Here is a 14,562-nt window from a genome sequence, read left to right as displayed (position 1 = left end):
GGCGAGTGAAAGAACAAGAATGCCGGCGTGGAGTGCTCTTCTAGATGTTTTCATTGCAATCGAATGTGCGCTTAGTGACGCCGCCTGTGATCTAAACTGCCACGCCCACTGTCCTTGGGGTGGTTCCTCCGATATTGTTTGTATATGAATATTTTCTGCGAGCGTGTTGATTGCCCATCAAAGCAAAGCCAAGGCCAGAATAAAAAAGCAGCAGGAGCACAGCAAGAGATTTGCATAGAACACATACACATACACCAGCGACCGGCGAATAAATCCCCTTTAATGCCAAAATGCTTCTATTTCAGTGCACTAAACAAAAAAAATAAACTCAACCACTTTTATAATATGTTGGTATACCGAATATATATGAATATCTGTCATATTTGATCAGAATAACATAATTTTAAGGTCCTAATTGGTTAATTTAATATGTCATAGATATATAAGGTATTTCAAATCCTATTCAAAAAGTAAATAGTTTTTATATTTAATTTATTTTCTCTTCTCTTTGTAAGAAAAAGAATCAAAGTTGATAAATTCTTGCTTTTCCTAAGGTATTCAAACTTCGTATTTCAAATTTAATTTGTTAATTGATTTATTTAGCACGAATATTTTTAAATCATTTAAATTATTATTCTGCGTTGCTAAACAATATTTAATAGAAAACTGAGCTGTCATCCTGAAATACTACACATAAATGGCAATTAAATCTGAGGATTTTGATTTTGGCTACATTTTTTTCCCCCGTGCAGTTGTTGCTGTAGCGTCAGCAGGAACATAAAAATAGCGACGATTATGATGAAAATATTCATGCGACAAACGGAAGCCATATCTCCTGGCTGGTTCTTGCTCTGGTTCAGATTCCCCCAACACGCGATGTGCTGCGACTTGTTTATGTGCCAACGATACGCAGCACATTTGGATTCCACTTAAGGCGTCACCAGTGTGTTTTTGGCCAATGCAAAGCCGGCGGCAAGGAAAAGCCGCAGATACATGCCGAAATTCCTTTGGCCGGATCAATGGCATACGAGCCAAGGCACTTGAGAGAGCGCCGGGAAAGCGCCTTTTCCGTAGCCATGCAAATACCAAGTGGAAACTGGAGCTGAGCACGTCGAGGATTGCCGCTAATAAAGCGGGAAGCGTAATTAAATTTAATGCTCGGCATGCTCGCAGACAAAAGCCAAACGGCCATGACGTCTAAAGCCGAGTATTGAAATTCAATTTACTACAAAATCCCATGCATCGATGGGCCCGACGACAAACGGCAGCGAAATAGAAAATGCTGGAAAATGTGTCTCGATTTCGGCAAATCCTGTCATAAATTTCAGTCGCCCCTGGCACGGCCAACCCATCTCATCCCCGGGATTTCCAAAGGGGCAACAAAGGAAGACGACGACACGCAGACGACCCCAAAAGGAAAATATGCTGATGTCGATGCCGAATTATGATTTGTTTTTGTCGACTGCCCGGCGGGCAGAAAGGGGCGGGGCGTCATATCCGAGTCGCTGGGGAAATGAGATTTGCCCCAAGGTTGGCCCGGCGAACTACTCGCAACAGCAACAACCAGTTGAGGCGCTCGTAAAAAGCACAAGGCCCAGGCACCATCACCACCTTCCCCGATATCGAAAAGCAGACCCAACACATCCTCGACCTCGCAAATTATAAAGTTGTTTGGCCAAAAGTGCTGACGCTCTCCATGGCACCATGGTTTGCAAGTTTTGTGTTCGGTTTTGAAAAATGTGCCAAAACGCCAAAAGGGGAGACGGCTAAGGAAAAAAAACTTGTGCACGTTTTATCTAACGCACATTGATAAGGATTTTTGGCAGTCGTCGCATGATTTGCAAGTTTGCACAAAATGCTTCAGCAAGATGAACGTTTTGTGCAGACGTGAGCGAAAATGCGATGACCTCTTGGCATAGTTGGGCTCTTTTTTCCAGGATTTACATTCCGATGATCAAATCAAGTGGCCAGCGCTGCGAGTTTTTGGGATTGTGAGCAGGTGCTGGCCAAGGCACTCAAGGAAATTTTGGGTTAAAGTGAAAAAAAGGGCATATGTTCAGAAAACACCTTGTGATAACTTATGCACATCTTATGGTAAAAAACTGCTTTTAACAGGAGAACGCATTGTATTGAAATGTATTTTCAAGTATTACTTGAGCTTCTTTTTGAATTGTCAATTCCTTTAAAGCCAGTCCTTAACCCGACTCCTGACCTTTGACATTTTCACAAAAATACACCCCACGGTGCACACTTTTCAAACAGTTTCTTTTCGATTTCGAGCAAATATTGCTGAATTTTAAACATTTCCATTGTCTGGGCAAATCCTAATGACGAGCGCATACCATAACGAGCAGGACTTCCCTTCAATAATTTGAGGGGAAACCACCAGCTCGTTACAGCTGAAGTAACTGGGTTTCTATTCAGTGCGATCCCAGCTCTCGCCTTGCCAATCGTTAGCTGTTATTGTTATTGCACGTAATACAGTTGTCCGGGTTGTACTCACTGTTCTTTTGAAAATCCTGCGACTCCTCGTCCGCCGAAACCGATTTTAGCTGCTGCAGGCAAGTCAACAGGGCCAACGTCAAGCCGACAGCCCAAATCGTTTTCCCATTGTCCGGGCATCTCGTCCGTGATTTTCGATGTGTGTTGCTGTTGCTGCTGTTGCTGCTGTTGCTGCTGTTGCTGTTGCCGGTTGTCTGCTGCCAATATGTCGTTTGCATTGCTGTTGTCTCGGGTTCTGGTTTGGCTATTGCTGGTATTCCGCTTGTTGGTAATAAAAGCTGCATGGCTGTCATTTTGTTGTGCTTGCGGTGCGTTGTGCCAAACGCGAGAACGTCTCGTCATTTATGTGGCAAACTTCAATTTGACCAGAGTGTCAAAGAAACGCAAAAAAGTGCATGGGGAGTAGAGAATGTTTCAGCTTGCAAGTCGACTGCAGTTAGCTGTACGCAGTTCGCTGTTCGTGACCTGGCGCCAATAAAAACGCGTCTCCCTGTTATGGCCGCTCGGCTATTTCCGCTTCCGCCGTTGGCTTTAATGAAGCGCCAATGTACTCTTGGCCCATAAAAAGAGCATTTCCGCAGACATTTAAGAATGCATGTCCTTGTGACTCAGATCAGGTCCGTAGAATCGCTTAATGTACTTTTACATGTTTATTCGCCGTTTTATGGTCGCTCTCCTTCGGCGGATTGACGGTCGGGAATCCTGTGAATAGAAAAGCAAAAGTCGAAACATGAGTAAGTGCTGATTATTTTTGGGTGCACAGTAAGAAATTAAATCAATATATTTCATGTTAAAAATGTATGTACAATATCTTAAATTTTGAAGAAATAATATTTAATGTTACTTATATTTGTTAAGCTCAAACATTGCATTTTATATTTTAAAGTTTTTTGATATTAATGATAAGACTATAAATATTTTATTTAAGTGTACTCGTAATTCGCTGGCAGAAATATGAAAAGTGCTAATAAAAAGTTTATTTATACTGGACGTCAGGCAAATTGGACTCGTTAAGAGCTGACAAGCTGGCCAAAAAGGGTAAGTCCAGAAGTCCAGAATCAGAATTGAATGGGAGAAAACGGGGCGAGTACACTCCTCGAAATTGGTTGTTTTATGTGGCCATCGCATCGATGAAGTGTGATTAATGGCGCGTTTCAATGTGAGATGCGTAATTAAGGCAGTAGATTTATGTGCTCGGGCGCAGCTGAGCCATGACCTTCCCACCCCCAACAGCGTTAACGCCAGCCCTCACATCTCCTTAACACCCGGCTGCCGACCCATAAAAGTGTGCCCTCACTGAGTGCTGCTTTATCACCTAGCCAAATGTTGCTGCTGCGCCTTTTAATTGCGTGTTTGTGTAGCACGAGTATCGACAATTAAACAACGCATCCAAATTGATAAGCCGAAAAACACCACCTCCAACCCCTAGGAATACGGCTCGTGCGTCACGGTTAGTTGCACCTTAACCCAATGGTGTTGCATTAATGGAGTGAAGACGATCCACGTCGCAGGACCTTTTACCTTTACCGAGTGAAGCCCCTTCTCTCTTAATTATGCAACATTTTGTATCGGCAGCCATGCGACAACTTTCTGTATGTATTAGGCTGTTTTTAATGAGCAAGTGCACTCCTCATACACACTTTTGCAAAATTGATGAGTGCGTCAAGGAGTGTATATAAATTAAATATAACTCTCGCGAAAAAGTTCATAAATTTTTATGATGCCTTTTGATTAAAAGATAATATAATGAAATACTTCCAGCGTATGCGTTGTTCCTTGGGGATGGAAAGTCTTCTTCTTGCGTAGCACACCCTAAAATATTTTGTTTATACACTTTGAAAAAAAAATTGGGACTAGGGACTGAGATTTAAAGAAAAGTAGCTAAGCGTTGCTCTTCAAATTAAAAGGATTTAACAAATTTTTAGTGTATAGAAAAAAAACTTTTTAAAAATATAATGATAATTTTATTATCTTTCTCCAAAAAATACTTTAAAATAAGTGAAGTTTTAGGGCGTCACGGTAAACTATTCATTAAACAGGAACATTTTAGGCAAGAATTTTATAGCATGAATTTTCATTTAAGAACAGTTTAAATTAATCCGAGTTTTATTGAATTTCAAGGTTAACAAGTTTTAAATGTTGTTAGTCTTAATCATTAACACTTTTCTTTTGAAGTTTGAAGTTTAAGTGTAAAAATATTTCAGGTTTTCTTTTTCTCTCTTTTCTTGTTGCCTGCCCATAAATTAACCAGGTGAGGACTAAGGCTATTGACAGTCAAACTTTGCTCATTAGTAAATTTCCTACAAGCGGCGCATGTTTCCCCATCTGTCTGCTCCAAGAAGTATACGTATACAATGTACGATAAACATTTAGTGTATATTCAGCCCTAAAGAGTCAGCTGCTGCTGCTGCCGCCGCTGCCTTTCGGCCTGTGTCATTCGGTTAGAACATTTTATTGCTGATTAATTAACCGGGAGGGAGCGAGGAAGGTTCGACGACTTCGCAGTTGCATTGTGACGTTCCGGCCTGAACTTTAATGACACCAAGTGGAAGAATTGCTAATTAAAAAAGTTTGCCAATGCGAACACAAAACACGAGAAGGCAAATGAATGAGAGTCCTTGGCCAAAGGGAAAAGTTCATTTCACTTCCAGTCGTTGTTGCTGCCCAAGTCCAAGTATCGGGTAACTATTGCCAACTACTGACGCTTTAAGCCCCAGTTAGTCCAAGTTAGGAAGCATTTACGGACAAAGAATTAGTTGTCCAATTTATAGGGAATTGTGTGTGTCGAAAATAACACAGTTTGGCCAATCGAATCCTGTGCGAAAGCCCACCAGAGCCGTCTGATCCGTTGGCTATTTTGGCCATTTCGGCATTCTGGCATTTTGGTAACTGCCAGCCGCAGGCAGCGGGCATGTCTAGTTGCTTATTTGACTATTGATTGGTTTTCCTGGTCAGGTGCTGCTGCCATCTCGGCCAACAGCCCACCTATCAGGCATCAGCCGTCTCTGCAGATTTTAGCCTTGTCAAATTACCGCAGCTACTCCATCATCGTTAGGCCCGAGCCTTCGCCTTCACCTACGCCTTCGGATCCCGTCATCAAGGCTCACAAATTTATGGGCAAATGCTCAACTTTGCCATAAATGTTCATCATAATGTGACACAATTTCCTCAAGATTTAACGCTGCATAAAAACCCGGCAAACATACCCATATGGTAATGGAGGGGCCCAGGAAGTGGGATTGAGTGTGGGAATGGGAATGGGAATTGGAATGGGAATGGAAATGGGAGTTTGTGAGTTGTGAGTGAGAGCTCCCCAGTGCATTGTGCAATTCGCATGCTCAATAAAGTCAAAGACGCATAACTCTCGGCGTAAGCGGGCGCTGGCAGCTGGCATAAATTTTGAAATAAAATAATATAAAATATAAATTCAGCTGCAGTCAGTCAACGCATGCAGGCGACAGATAGACGCAGTGTGAATTTAACTGACATCCCCTCTTATCGGCCAGCTGGGAGCGGGATCCCTTCATGCTCTCGCTTTCGCTTGCGCGAGTGTGCCAGTGTGTGATATATCATAAGCGTGCGTCTGACAAGCGTAAGTACCGCCGCTGTCACTGTCACAGGATTCACAGGACTAACAGGACCAAAAGGAGCGGCAGGAGCGCAAGTGGAAGCGCCACAAGGACCGCCAACTCCTCGGCGTCGACGCGTGTTATTACACCATGCGGCATACTTTTAGCGCCACTCAAAGAACATTTCACTGACAGTGTGAAAGTGTGTGAGCGTGCACTAAGCGAAATTTCGTGAGATAAGTCTTGGCTTTGACCATAAGGGATGGGTTTTTAACGTTAGTGAACATTATGTAATAATCCAGTTAATTATTATACAGTCAAGTTTCTTAAACATGTTCGACCTTAAAAAAGGATGTTTTAGAAAAACAGTATTTTGTATTTCGAATGCACTCAATGTCAAGATAATTGCAATAAATCAATTTCATTAGTTTACTAATGCAAAATGTGACTGAAAATAATAACTAAAATCCCTTCTGTGAACATCAAAGCTTTGCAGAAGCAAATAACTATTTTTATATTATTATATGACTAACTTATATTGAGTTAAAATAATACAAAAAGTATTGAACTCAACGTAGAGTGCCGCCATACAACAATGAAAATGTTTTTATTTGACTTTTGAAAGCTAAATCCTGATCTCAGACCATCTTTTTCCTCTGTGTGCCTGCCTGTGTGTATAAATAAAAGTTGAATGATGACAAAAGGAGCCAGAGAGCAGCGGTAGCCAGGGCAAAGGCAACCTGCCCACTATACTACGGCCTGATAATGCGCTTGGCGCTGACTTGTCGTGACTTTGAGCGTGTGTTTGCCGCCCTGTGTGCGTGCGAGGCGTTTAACATGTCGTATGCGCAATTTGTGAAATATGTGAGAACAGAGCCTGCCAGCATGAGCAATAAGTTCTCCTTCTAACCCCGCTCCGCTAGTGTGTGTCGTGTGTGTGTGTGTGTGTGTGTGTGCAAGTAAGCAATTAGTTGCCTTTTCAACTGAAATAAAAGCAAATCGGGTGAGTGCCAAGAGAGAGGGGAAAGGGGTATAAAAGGGAGGATAAGCAAACAGCAGCTCATTAATATCCTTTATGCGTTTATTACATCAGCAGCCGGCGTCTTATGAAAAAACATAAATTAATGCAGAGCATCGTCCGCAAGAACGGACAGAAAAAATAGCAATTAGGCCGGCAAAAGGCAGTTGGTCGAATCAATTGGACATTTCAATATAATTGGGTTCATTTATTTGGCCGCTCCAGTGGGTTTCTCTTAGTTTAATGCCGCCAGATAATTGGCAAGACGAAATGCACCATTCTGTGTAAAGAAAATTAAAAATAAATGTTCAAAGGTGGACGGACGCATGCAAAAATGCTTTAATCAAATCCCAAAACGCGCCTTCGGTCATGGTAAATATTTAATATAATTTTTTCCTCTTTTTTGTTGCGTGCCAGAGTATATGTTTTTTTTTTCACTTGACTCTTGTTTAAATAAATATTTGCCGTCAAGGCACTGACCCTTTGGCCTCAATGCGTCCTTTGCATTGATTGAAGTTTCCATTTTTTTGTGTTCTCATGTTTTCCCCATAGAATGGGAACTCACTGGACTCCCAGCTCATGTTTGGGCAGTCGGCCAAGGCAAACAAAGGACCAAGCTCAATGTACAAAGCCGGCTCGGAGCATATTATGTTTTTCATATAAGAAATTATTCATGTGTTTATAGTCCGTACTTCAATTTTTCATTCTTCCATTGAAAGATTACAGTTTATGATTTCTCTCGGTTCTTGCTGCCTTTATTCTTTTTCAAGGAATTTATAGTGTTTTTAAAACAAAAGAAAGAGAAAATCAAAATCAATCCCTATTAAGTCTTTAGCAAGTTTAACAAAAATAATTTCAAAAGAAGTCCCTAATTTGTTGCTATGGGAACTTTCTGATATTATATTTTTTAAAATGTCGAGAAATTCTTCTTCAAAACAGCTGAACAATTGGTAAGGTAGGCATAGAAACACTCCTATAATTAAAAATCATTTTTTAGGACCAGGACACTTGAGTATTTATTAAAGCCGGCGATGGGTGGCTGGTGTAGTCACCCACAGAAGGTGAAAAAACACTAAGGACTTTTCTTTATCTTTGTGCTGCTGCCTGGGTGGTTTTCCTTTGCAATCCGGAAATCACAGAGGGAAATTACATAAAAAACTACTCCATTTGACTAATTTAGTGCACGCATTTGGCCCCCAGGGAAAGGGTGTGAAAGTTTGTGGTCAGGATGGACTGAAAGAGGTCCCATTTTCGACCGTTTCTGGGCGGCTGTCAGTCACAGGAAACGTGAAACCCGTCGCCAGCCAGGTGTACTGTATACACGGCTCAGATTCACTTCCCTCGTCTGACAGCTTTATATAAATAAAACAAATGGGTAAACACGTCGGCTGCTTCGGCTGCGGTTGCCACCAAATTTACCTTAAATTTGACAACATACGCCTGGTTCACAGGTGGCGCATCTGCGCCAGACTTTCATTAAGGCCATGGCCCCTGAGTTTGTCCCACAGCCCCGCCCACTTCTCCATCCGGCCCATCCGTCAATCAAGGCGGCAATTCCTTATTTATTTATACACTCCTGGCTTCCTGGCTGGCTTTAATCTGGTGCCCCCGCATATTTCTCTAATCTTTGCTCAATATTAATGTCGACGCATTTGTCAGCGACAAAGTTTTTTTTTTTTTGTATTTTACAATTTAAGTTAACAGCTGCTGCAATTAAATTAAACGTCTTAAATTGCCAAAAACATTTACACGTGTCTCGGGACAACCCAAAATTTGAATTTAAATTGAAGTTAGTTTGGCAGTAAGCAGTAAGCATTCCGCACAGCATTCCCTTTGAACGCCTTGTAATCCTTCAATTAATAATCTTCAGCTCTTAACTTTTTGCCCAACAACAACAACAAAAAGGGCGTGCTTAACATAACCCAAAGTTTTGTTGGATTTTTTCCCCTATTTTCCTGGTCGACGAACCCTTTTCGTGGCTGGAATTTTTTGTCAGAAACAATTATTTAACGCTCGCTTCTTGGGCTTTGCATTTTTATATACCCTTGTACGCAGAATTAAATATCCAATTTATCAAGTCTTGGCATTGCCAATAATTAAATTTTCCTCGAAGGAATTTTCTTTGAAGGGAGGGAGGTAGGTTGTGGTATAAACAAATGGTTCAATGTTTCACAGGACGGAGAAGCAGATGTCAACTTTAAGATTTCAGCCTGTCACCTGGCATCACAAAAGAGCTTCGGCCTGAGGGGGCGTGACAGGGCGCATTTCATTCAAACACATGACGTTTAACTCGGCCCCCCGCCATGGTCACAATACCAACAGCAGCAACCCAGATGTCCTTTTGGCCTTGTTTTTGTTAGCTTGTCTCAGCCTTGACTGACTTTGTTTATCTTTCATTATTTATTCTCTTATCGGGCCGTAGTGATAAGCTCGCCGGCAAAAGGCACACACCACACCCCCTACTTTCACCCATAACTAATTAATTATGCCTTCTTAAAGCGGCGTTAAACTTTGCCGTATGGGGCTTACACGCACACATATAGTGGCGAAACTGGTGGTGCGAGCTCTCCTAATCCACTTATATCACTGGGAATCCGCTGTGTGATGGACCACCGATGGGCCGAGAAGGGGCATTGGTATACCTGGCTGCTGGCCAACAGTGCAACAGTACAACAGTACAACAGTACAACAGCACAACTTGCAACTTGTTTTCGTATTAATTAGAAAAATAAACAAAGCGCCAAGCGCTGAGAAATCAAATTAAAAGTAAATTGAGAGCAGAAATCGAGTTGGGGCCAGGGACCCTTCTCGGAAAAGCCAAAACCAATTATAGACGCTGGCTGGGGTGGTGCTACAAGTGCTGCCACTTCGAGTGTCTATCCAAGTATGTCGGGGAAAATATTTACTTGGCCATTTAATTAATAGTCATGAATACGGAATGACACAAATGCATTTGCATATTGCATTCTAGATTCTATGCATTCGAGAGGCGAAGGAGCAGATTTTTAATTAGCCCGCGGGCCAGAAATAAACCGAGCAAAAGGGGCATTGGAATCGCAGATTCTTGACATATTGCCAGCAGCTGAGAGGCGGCCAGATGCATGAGTGAAATGGCTGAGGCGTAGCACGTGCCGCTTCATGGAAAATTGTTTGCATTTTCCGCCACGCCCCCTGATGGAAATGCCGTCGACCGGGGCCAGGTCGAGGGCTAAACTGGGGGCTAGATTACACAGCCCACTCTCAGTTATCGGCTACTTAAAATAAACAGTTTAATGCGAAAACTTTTCGGCTGCCTCGCAAGAACAACAAGCAATCAGGCGGCCATATAGTAGTATGGACCCATCCTGTGTAAAGCACTCTTCGCCGGCACAAACAAGTCATTTTGGCTATGGCCAAAGTTTCTCGGGGCAATCATTAAAATTCATTTCCTATCGACAGTCAGCAGAGACACACACATGTATTCATGTTATAGATGACGCCATTTAGTTTGAATATCTATGGCAGCAGCCACATCCTTCACATCTGTTTACACATCTATATATTTCTGCTGCTTTCTCTGCCTTCTGCTTTCTCTGTCCCACTCTTGCCCTCCATGTTTTCACAAGTGCCTTGGAGCGATTTGAATGCGGCAATTCCTTTTGAATTGATCCCAAAAGTGACCTTTGATTTTCGATACGAGTTCAGTCATTTTCACATGGCCCCGGCTAAATGTCTCCAGCGACCTAGAGCCACGGGGAGAATCAGAATCAGAATCAGGAACAGAAAGAGACGGAATCACACGACGAGAAAGAGACGGGCAGAGGCACAGCTCTCAAGCCAGCAAAGCCATTTTGTTTGGGTAGTTAAAGTGCCCGCATTAGTGGCGAATATAAATTTTGTCCGTAGACCCGAAAACAGCGAATGGCGGCACCCAAACCGAAATCAAAACCACAACCGAAGCCAAAAACCCCGGCGACATCCTCAGTGACAAAAGCGACGAAACGATGGCAAAATCAAACTAAAAGTTCGCCCCATGGAAATCATAATTCAAACGTTGAAATCAGCACACAGATTTTCCCCTACGCATATGCGTAAAAACAGTGGAGGTCAAACGAATAAAGCTCTTCATATAAGATTATATTTTATTGCACAGATTTTTTATGGACTTGAACTTTTTTAATAATAGTTTTCGAATACATCAAATCTTTTTAAAAAATTAGTGCATTAAAAATTTGTATAAAAATTCAAAAATGACATAAGAAACACAAAAATCAAAAAGTTTTTAAAATATTTGTGTAATAACTTCTACTAATTATTAATTAATAGTGCTATGATATAAAAAAAACACAATAAATTGTTATAAATTTAAAAATTACGAATAAAAAAAAAGTTGTCTTATGTTAATTTTGTAACTTAAAGATAAACTAAATTCTAAGCTTGGTATGTATAAGATCGAGCTCACATTTTAAATTGATCTAATTGGATTGCCACCTGATTTTCAAATTGATGTGTTAAAAATAAGCCTTGGTTATATTTGATTGACTGCTGCTGTACAACGTTTGAAAACCACTCACCACCCGAATTTCCCCTGCGATTGTTTCGTGTGTATACAATGGCAACTATTGAAAATACGCAAAGCCTCTTTCGGCATGTCCTTGTGCTGCTTCTGTGATTTCGATGCTCTGCCTTTGACCCCCGGAAAATTCCCAAATTGAGCCCCGACCATAGAAGCCCCTTCCCCTCCCCCACCCTGGGCCTCCAAAATCCTGCTGAATGGAACGCGTGTGCGTTTTGTTTTATTGCCAGCTTCGAACCGTTGCCAAGCCGTTTTCCACTGGGTTTGCTTAGGGCAAACACTTTCCCCGCTCCTTTGTTGGCCCATTGTGTGCGGGGATAATCGAAGCCATAAATAACAGGCGCGAAAGCTCGCGTTCGCTCTCTTTTCCACTTTTTTTTTTCGAATTTTTTGCCTTTTTTTGGGAGAGGGGTGGGGGAGGTAGGGTATACGATAACAAAAGTGCCAAAAGTGACAAACAGCAGGCGACCGTCAACGCGCTGCCACCCACCGGCCAAAGCCAACTCGTTAGTAAATCCAATTTGTGCGTGAATGTCAACAGTTTCGGTGCAGTCACAGTTAGAGTTACTATTACTGCCGGAGAGCACTGCCACGCCCCCGTTTCCCATTCCGCCTCATGGGGAAAACTGCCGGAAAATAGCAACTACCAAGCTGAAATGTGACCGAGTTTCGGGACGAGGGATCAGAGCAAATGTTTTTTTTAAATCAATTAAAAATTTACATTTCATTCGCACAATAAATAATTTGCATAATAACCCTGCGTACAGCAAAAACTTTTCCACAAACACAGGCACACACACACTCACACGTAGCATCGCATAATTAAACGTTCAAATTATGCACGGGAACAAAAAACAAAGAGTTCCATATGGCTCGCATTTTATAAACAGCTTTCAATTAATTACAACATTCGGTCAAACAAGGCATTTTAAATTCTGGACGAACTGTAGCTGCTGCATGCTGCATTAACAATTATTATTGCATACATTTTGACGCATTTAAAATTTCACAAAAACATTTGGTTAACGTGCGCGTGCTCTTTAAATTAATTTACAACGTTCAGTGCATTAAATCGGGGCCGATATATATGTGAATATTATAGAATACTGAATCCAGAATCCAGCCGAGGGTCTCTGTGGTCGTAGGATTTGAGACTGCAGCGCTGGCAGACATAAATCGAGGCTGTCTGTGATAAATTTAGACCCTCCGGCGACAGCCAAAGCCAGACAAAATGTCTTGTCGAAAGATATTTCTCCAGAATTTACAAATGCAGTCGTCTCCAAAGGGATTTCTGCGGCATATTCCCCAAGGTTTCGGGAATTCTACGGCAGCCTTTGAAGCTCAAGCAGAATGTCTTCCATTTTTCTAACAAAATATTTACTTGTACAAATTCGCCAAATGCTTTCAAGTGCAAAGACAACAAACACATTAAAATCAATTTAATTTGCACAAAAAAATACTGACCAGCAGACGGAATGCAAACACTTCAGAAAAGCAAAACAAAAGCCCGAATACCAGGCAAATCAGTTCAAGGAAATAAAACAATATTTAAATAAATCAAAATTAGCATGGCCGCAAAATGCCGCTGCTTCTGCTGCTGCTGCTGAGAATGAACAACGAAGGCAAAGGCACCAAAGTACGAGTATCTACGAGTTACAGCAGAGACATCTGTGTGCCTGTGAATCGGGGCATGTTTTACATAATACAATTTCCATTTGCCGAAAGTAAAACACACGTCGTTGGCAACGTGCTAAACAGACTGCCACCAGCCACTCCCAAATCCACAAGATGCGGATACATATGTAGTCGAATCCGTAGCAGTAGCTGGAGATTGGGGCGGGGCCCACCACCGCTTGTCATTTTAAATACCAAATATATTTTGATTCCATTTTGGTCAAGGCGAGCAGCACTCGGCCCAGGAAACTTCATCTTCCTCAATCGGCTTGCCTTGCGGTTGCCAGGCCACAGTCTGTTTTGGCTCAAATTGACATTGAGTTATGGCCATCTTTACTGGACCAGTTTCCCCTTAGATTTTACTGAATCTCCGGTCGGTGCGGGGCCTCTTTTAAAATGATTTTCCAATTGTATTGCCCATGCCCAGCTAGACCGCAGTTAGGGAGCGAAAATATGCCGGACCGTATAACAAATAAATGCGCAGGGATGAAGTAAAAATGATTTATGTTTATTTCAGCTACCTACGCGCTACGCTTTAATAAATACCATATAAAATGGCCATATTTAATTGCCAAGTGGTCAGTTGGGGGAAAAATGTTAATAAATGTCAAGACTGTTTCCACTCAACTGACAAAATGAGCAACGAGCTTCAAGTTGACACCGACTGTCCACCGCAGACGACAACGTCATCAGCGCGGAGATAAAGATAACCAAGAAAAAAAGGGGGTGGTGATGCGGGTGCGCACTTTCTTTTTCACCCCGCCATAATTTGACATAAATTATGAGTTTTCAATTTATCATCTCTGCTGGGGCTCAAACTGAGACTCGGACTGTGGCTCTGAATGAGAATGCGACTGGGGGCTGCACTTGCATACGCAATTTGCCTCGCATTTCGCCCTGTCAAAAGCGAAAGCGAAAGGCAAAGCCTTTCCGTTCGGAATGTGAAATGTCAAATGTCAATGCTGAATGCTGATTGTGAGACCCCAAATTGCATGTGAGGCACACATGTTTTGGCTCCCACATCGCATTAGCCCAGCCGTCTGAGCCAGGCCTTCTGATCTCTGTGGGAAATCGCTCCCCCATTTTCCCCCTTTCCCGTTTTCCCCCTTTCACTCATATAAAATATTGCCACTTGTCATCGATGAAGAGCAGCCCGTCCGTCGCGCATGTTGTTCTTGTCATTAAAGTCGTAAGCACTGTCACGTAGCTGTCAATTTACAAAAATCGCATTAGCCAGAAGAAGA

At 42.1% G+C, this 14,562-nt stretch overlaps 1 protein-coding gene across 1 annotated transcript in view; it reads right to left on the bottom strand.

Moving 5' to 3' along the window:
- LOC128254850 (hemicentin-2) overlaps positions 1-14,562 on the bottom strand; it is a 66,412-nt gene that overhangs the window by 43,632 nt on the left and 8,218 nt on the right. The window contains 1 exon segment of the mRNA XM_052984212.1: positions 2,504-3,204. Coding sequence (XP_052840172.1) covers positions 2,504-2,795 — 292 coding nt within the window. The 5' untranslated portion in view covers positions 2,796-3,204.

This window comes from Drosophila gunungcola, chromosome 3R (assembly GCF_025200985.1).
Source record: "Drosophila gunungcola strain Sukarami chromosome 3R, Dgunungcola_SK_2, whole genome shotgun sequence".
NCBI classification, from domain to species: Eukaryota; Metazoa; Arthropoda; class Insecta; order Diptera; family Drosophilidae; genus Drosophila; species Drosophila gunungcola.
The sequence above is the reverse complement of the archived record's forward strand: the minus strand, read 5'-3'. Positions and strand labels throughout refer to the sequence as shown.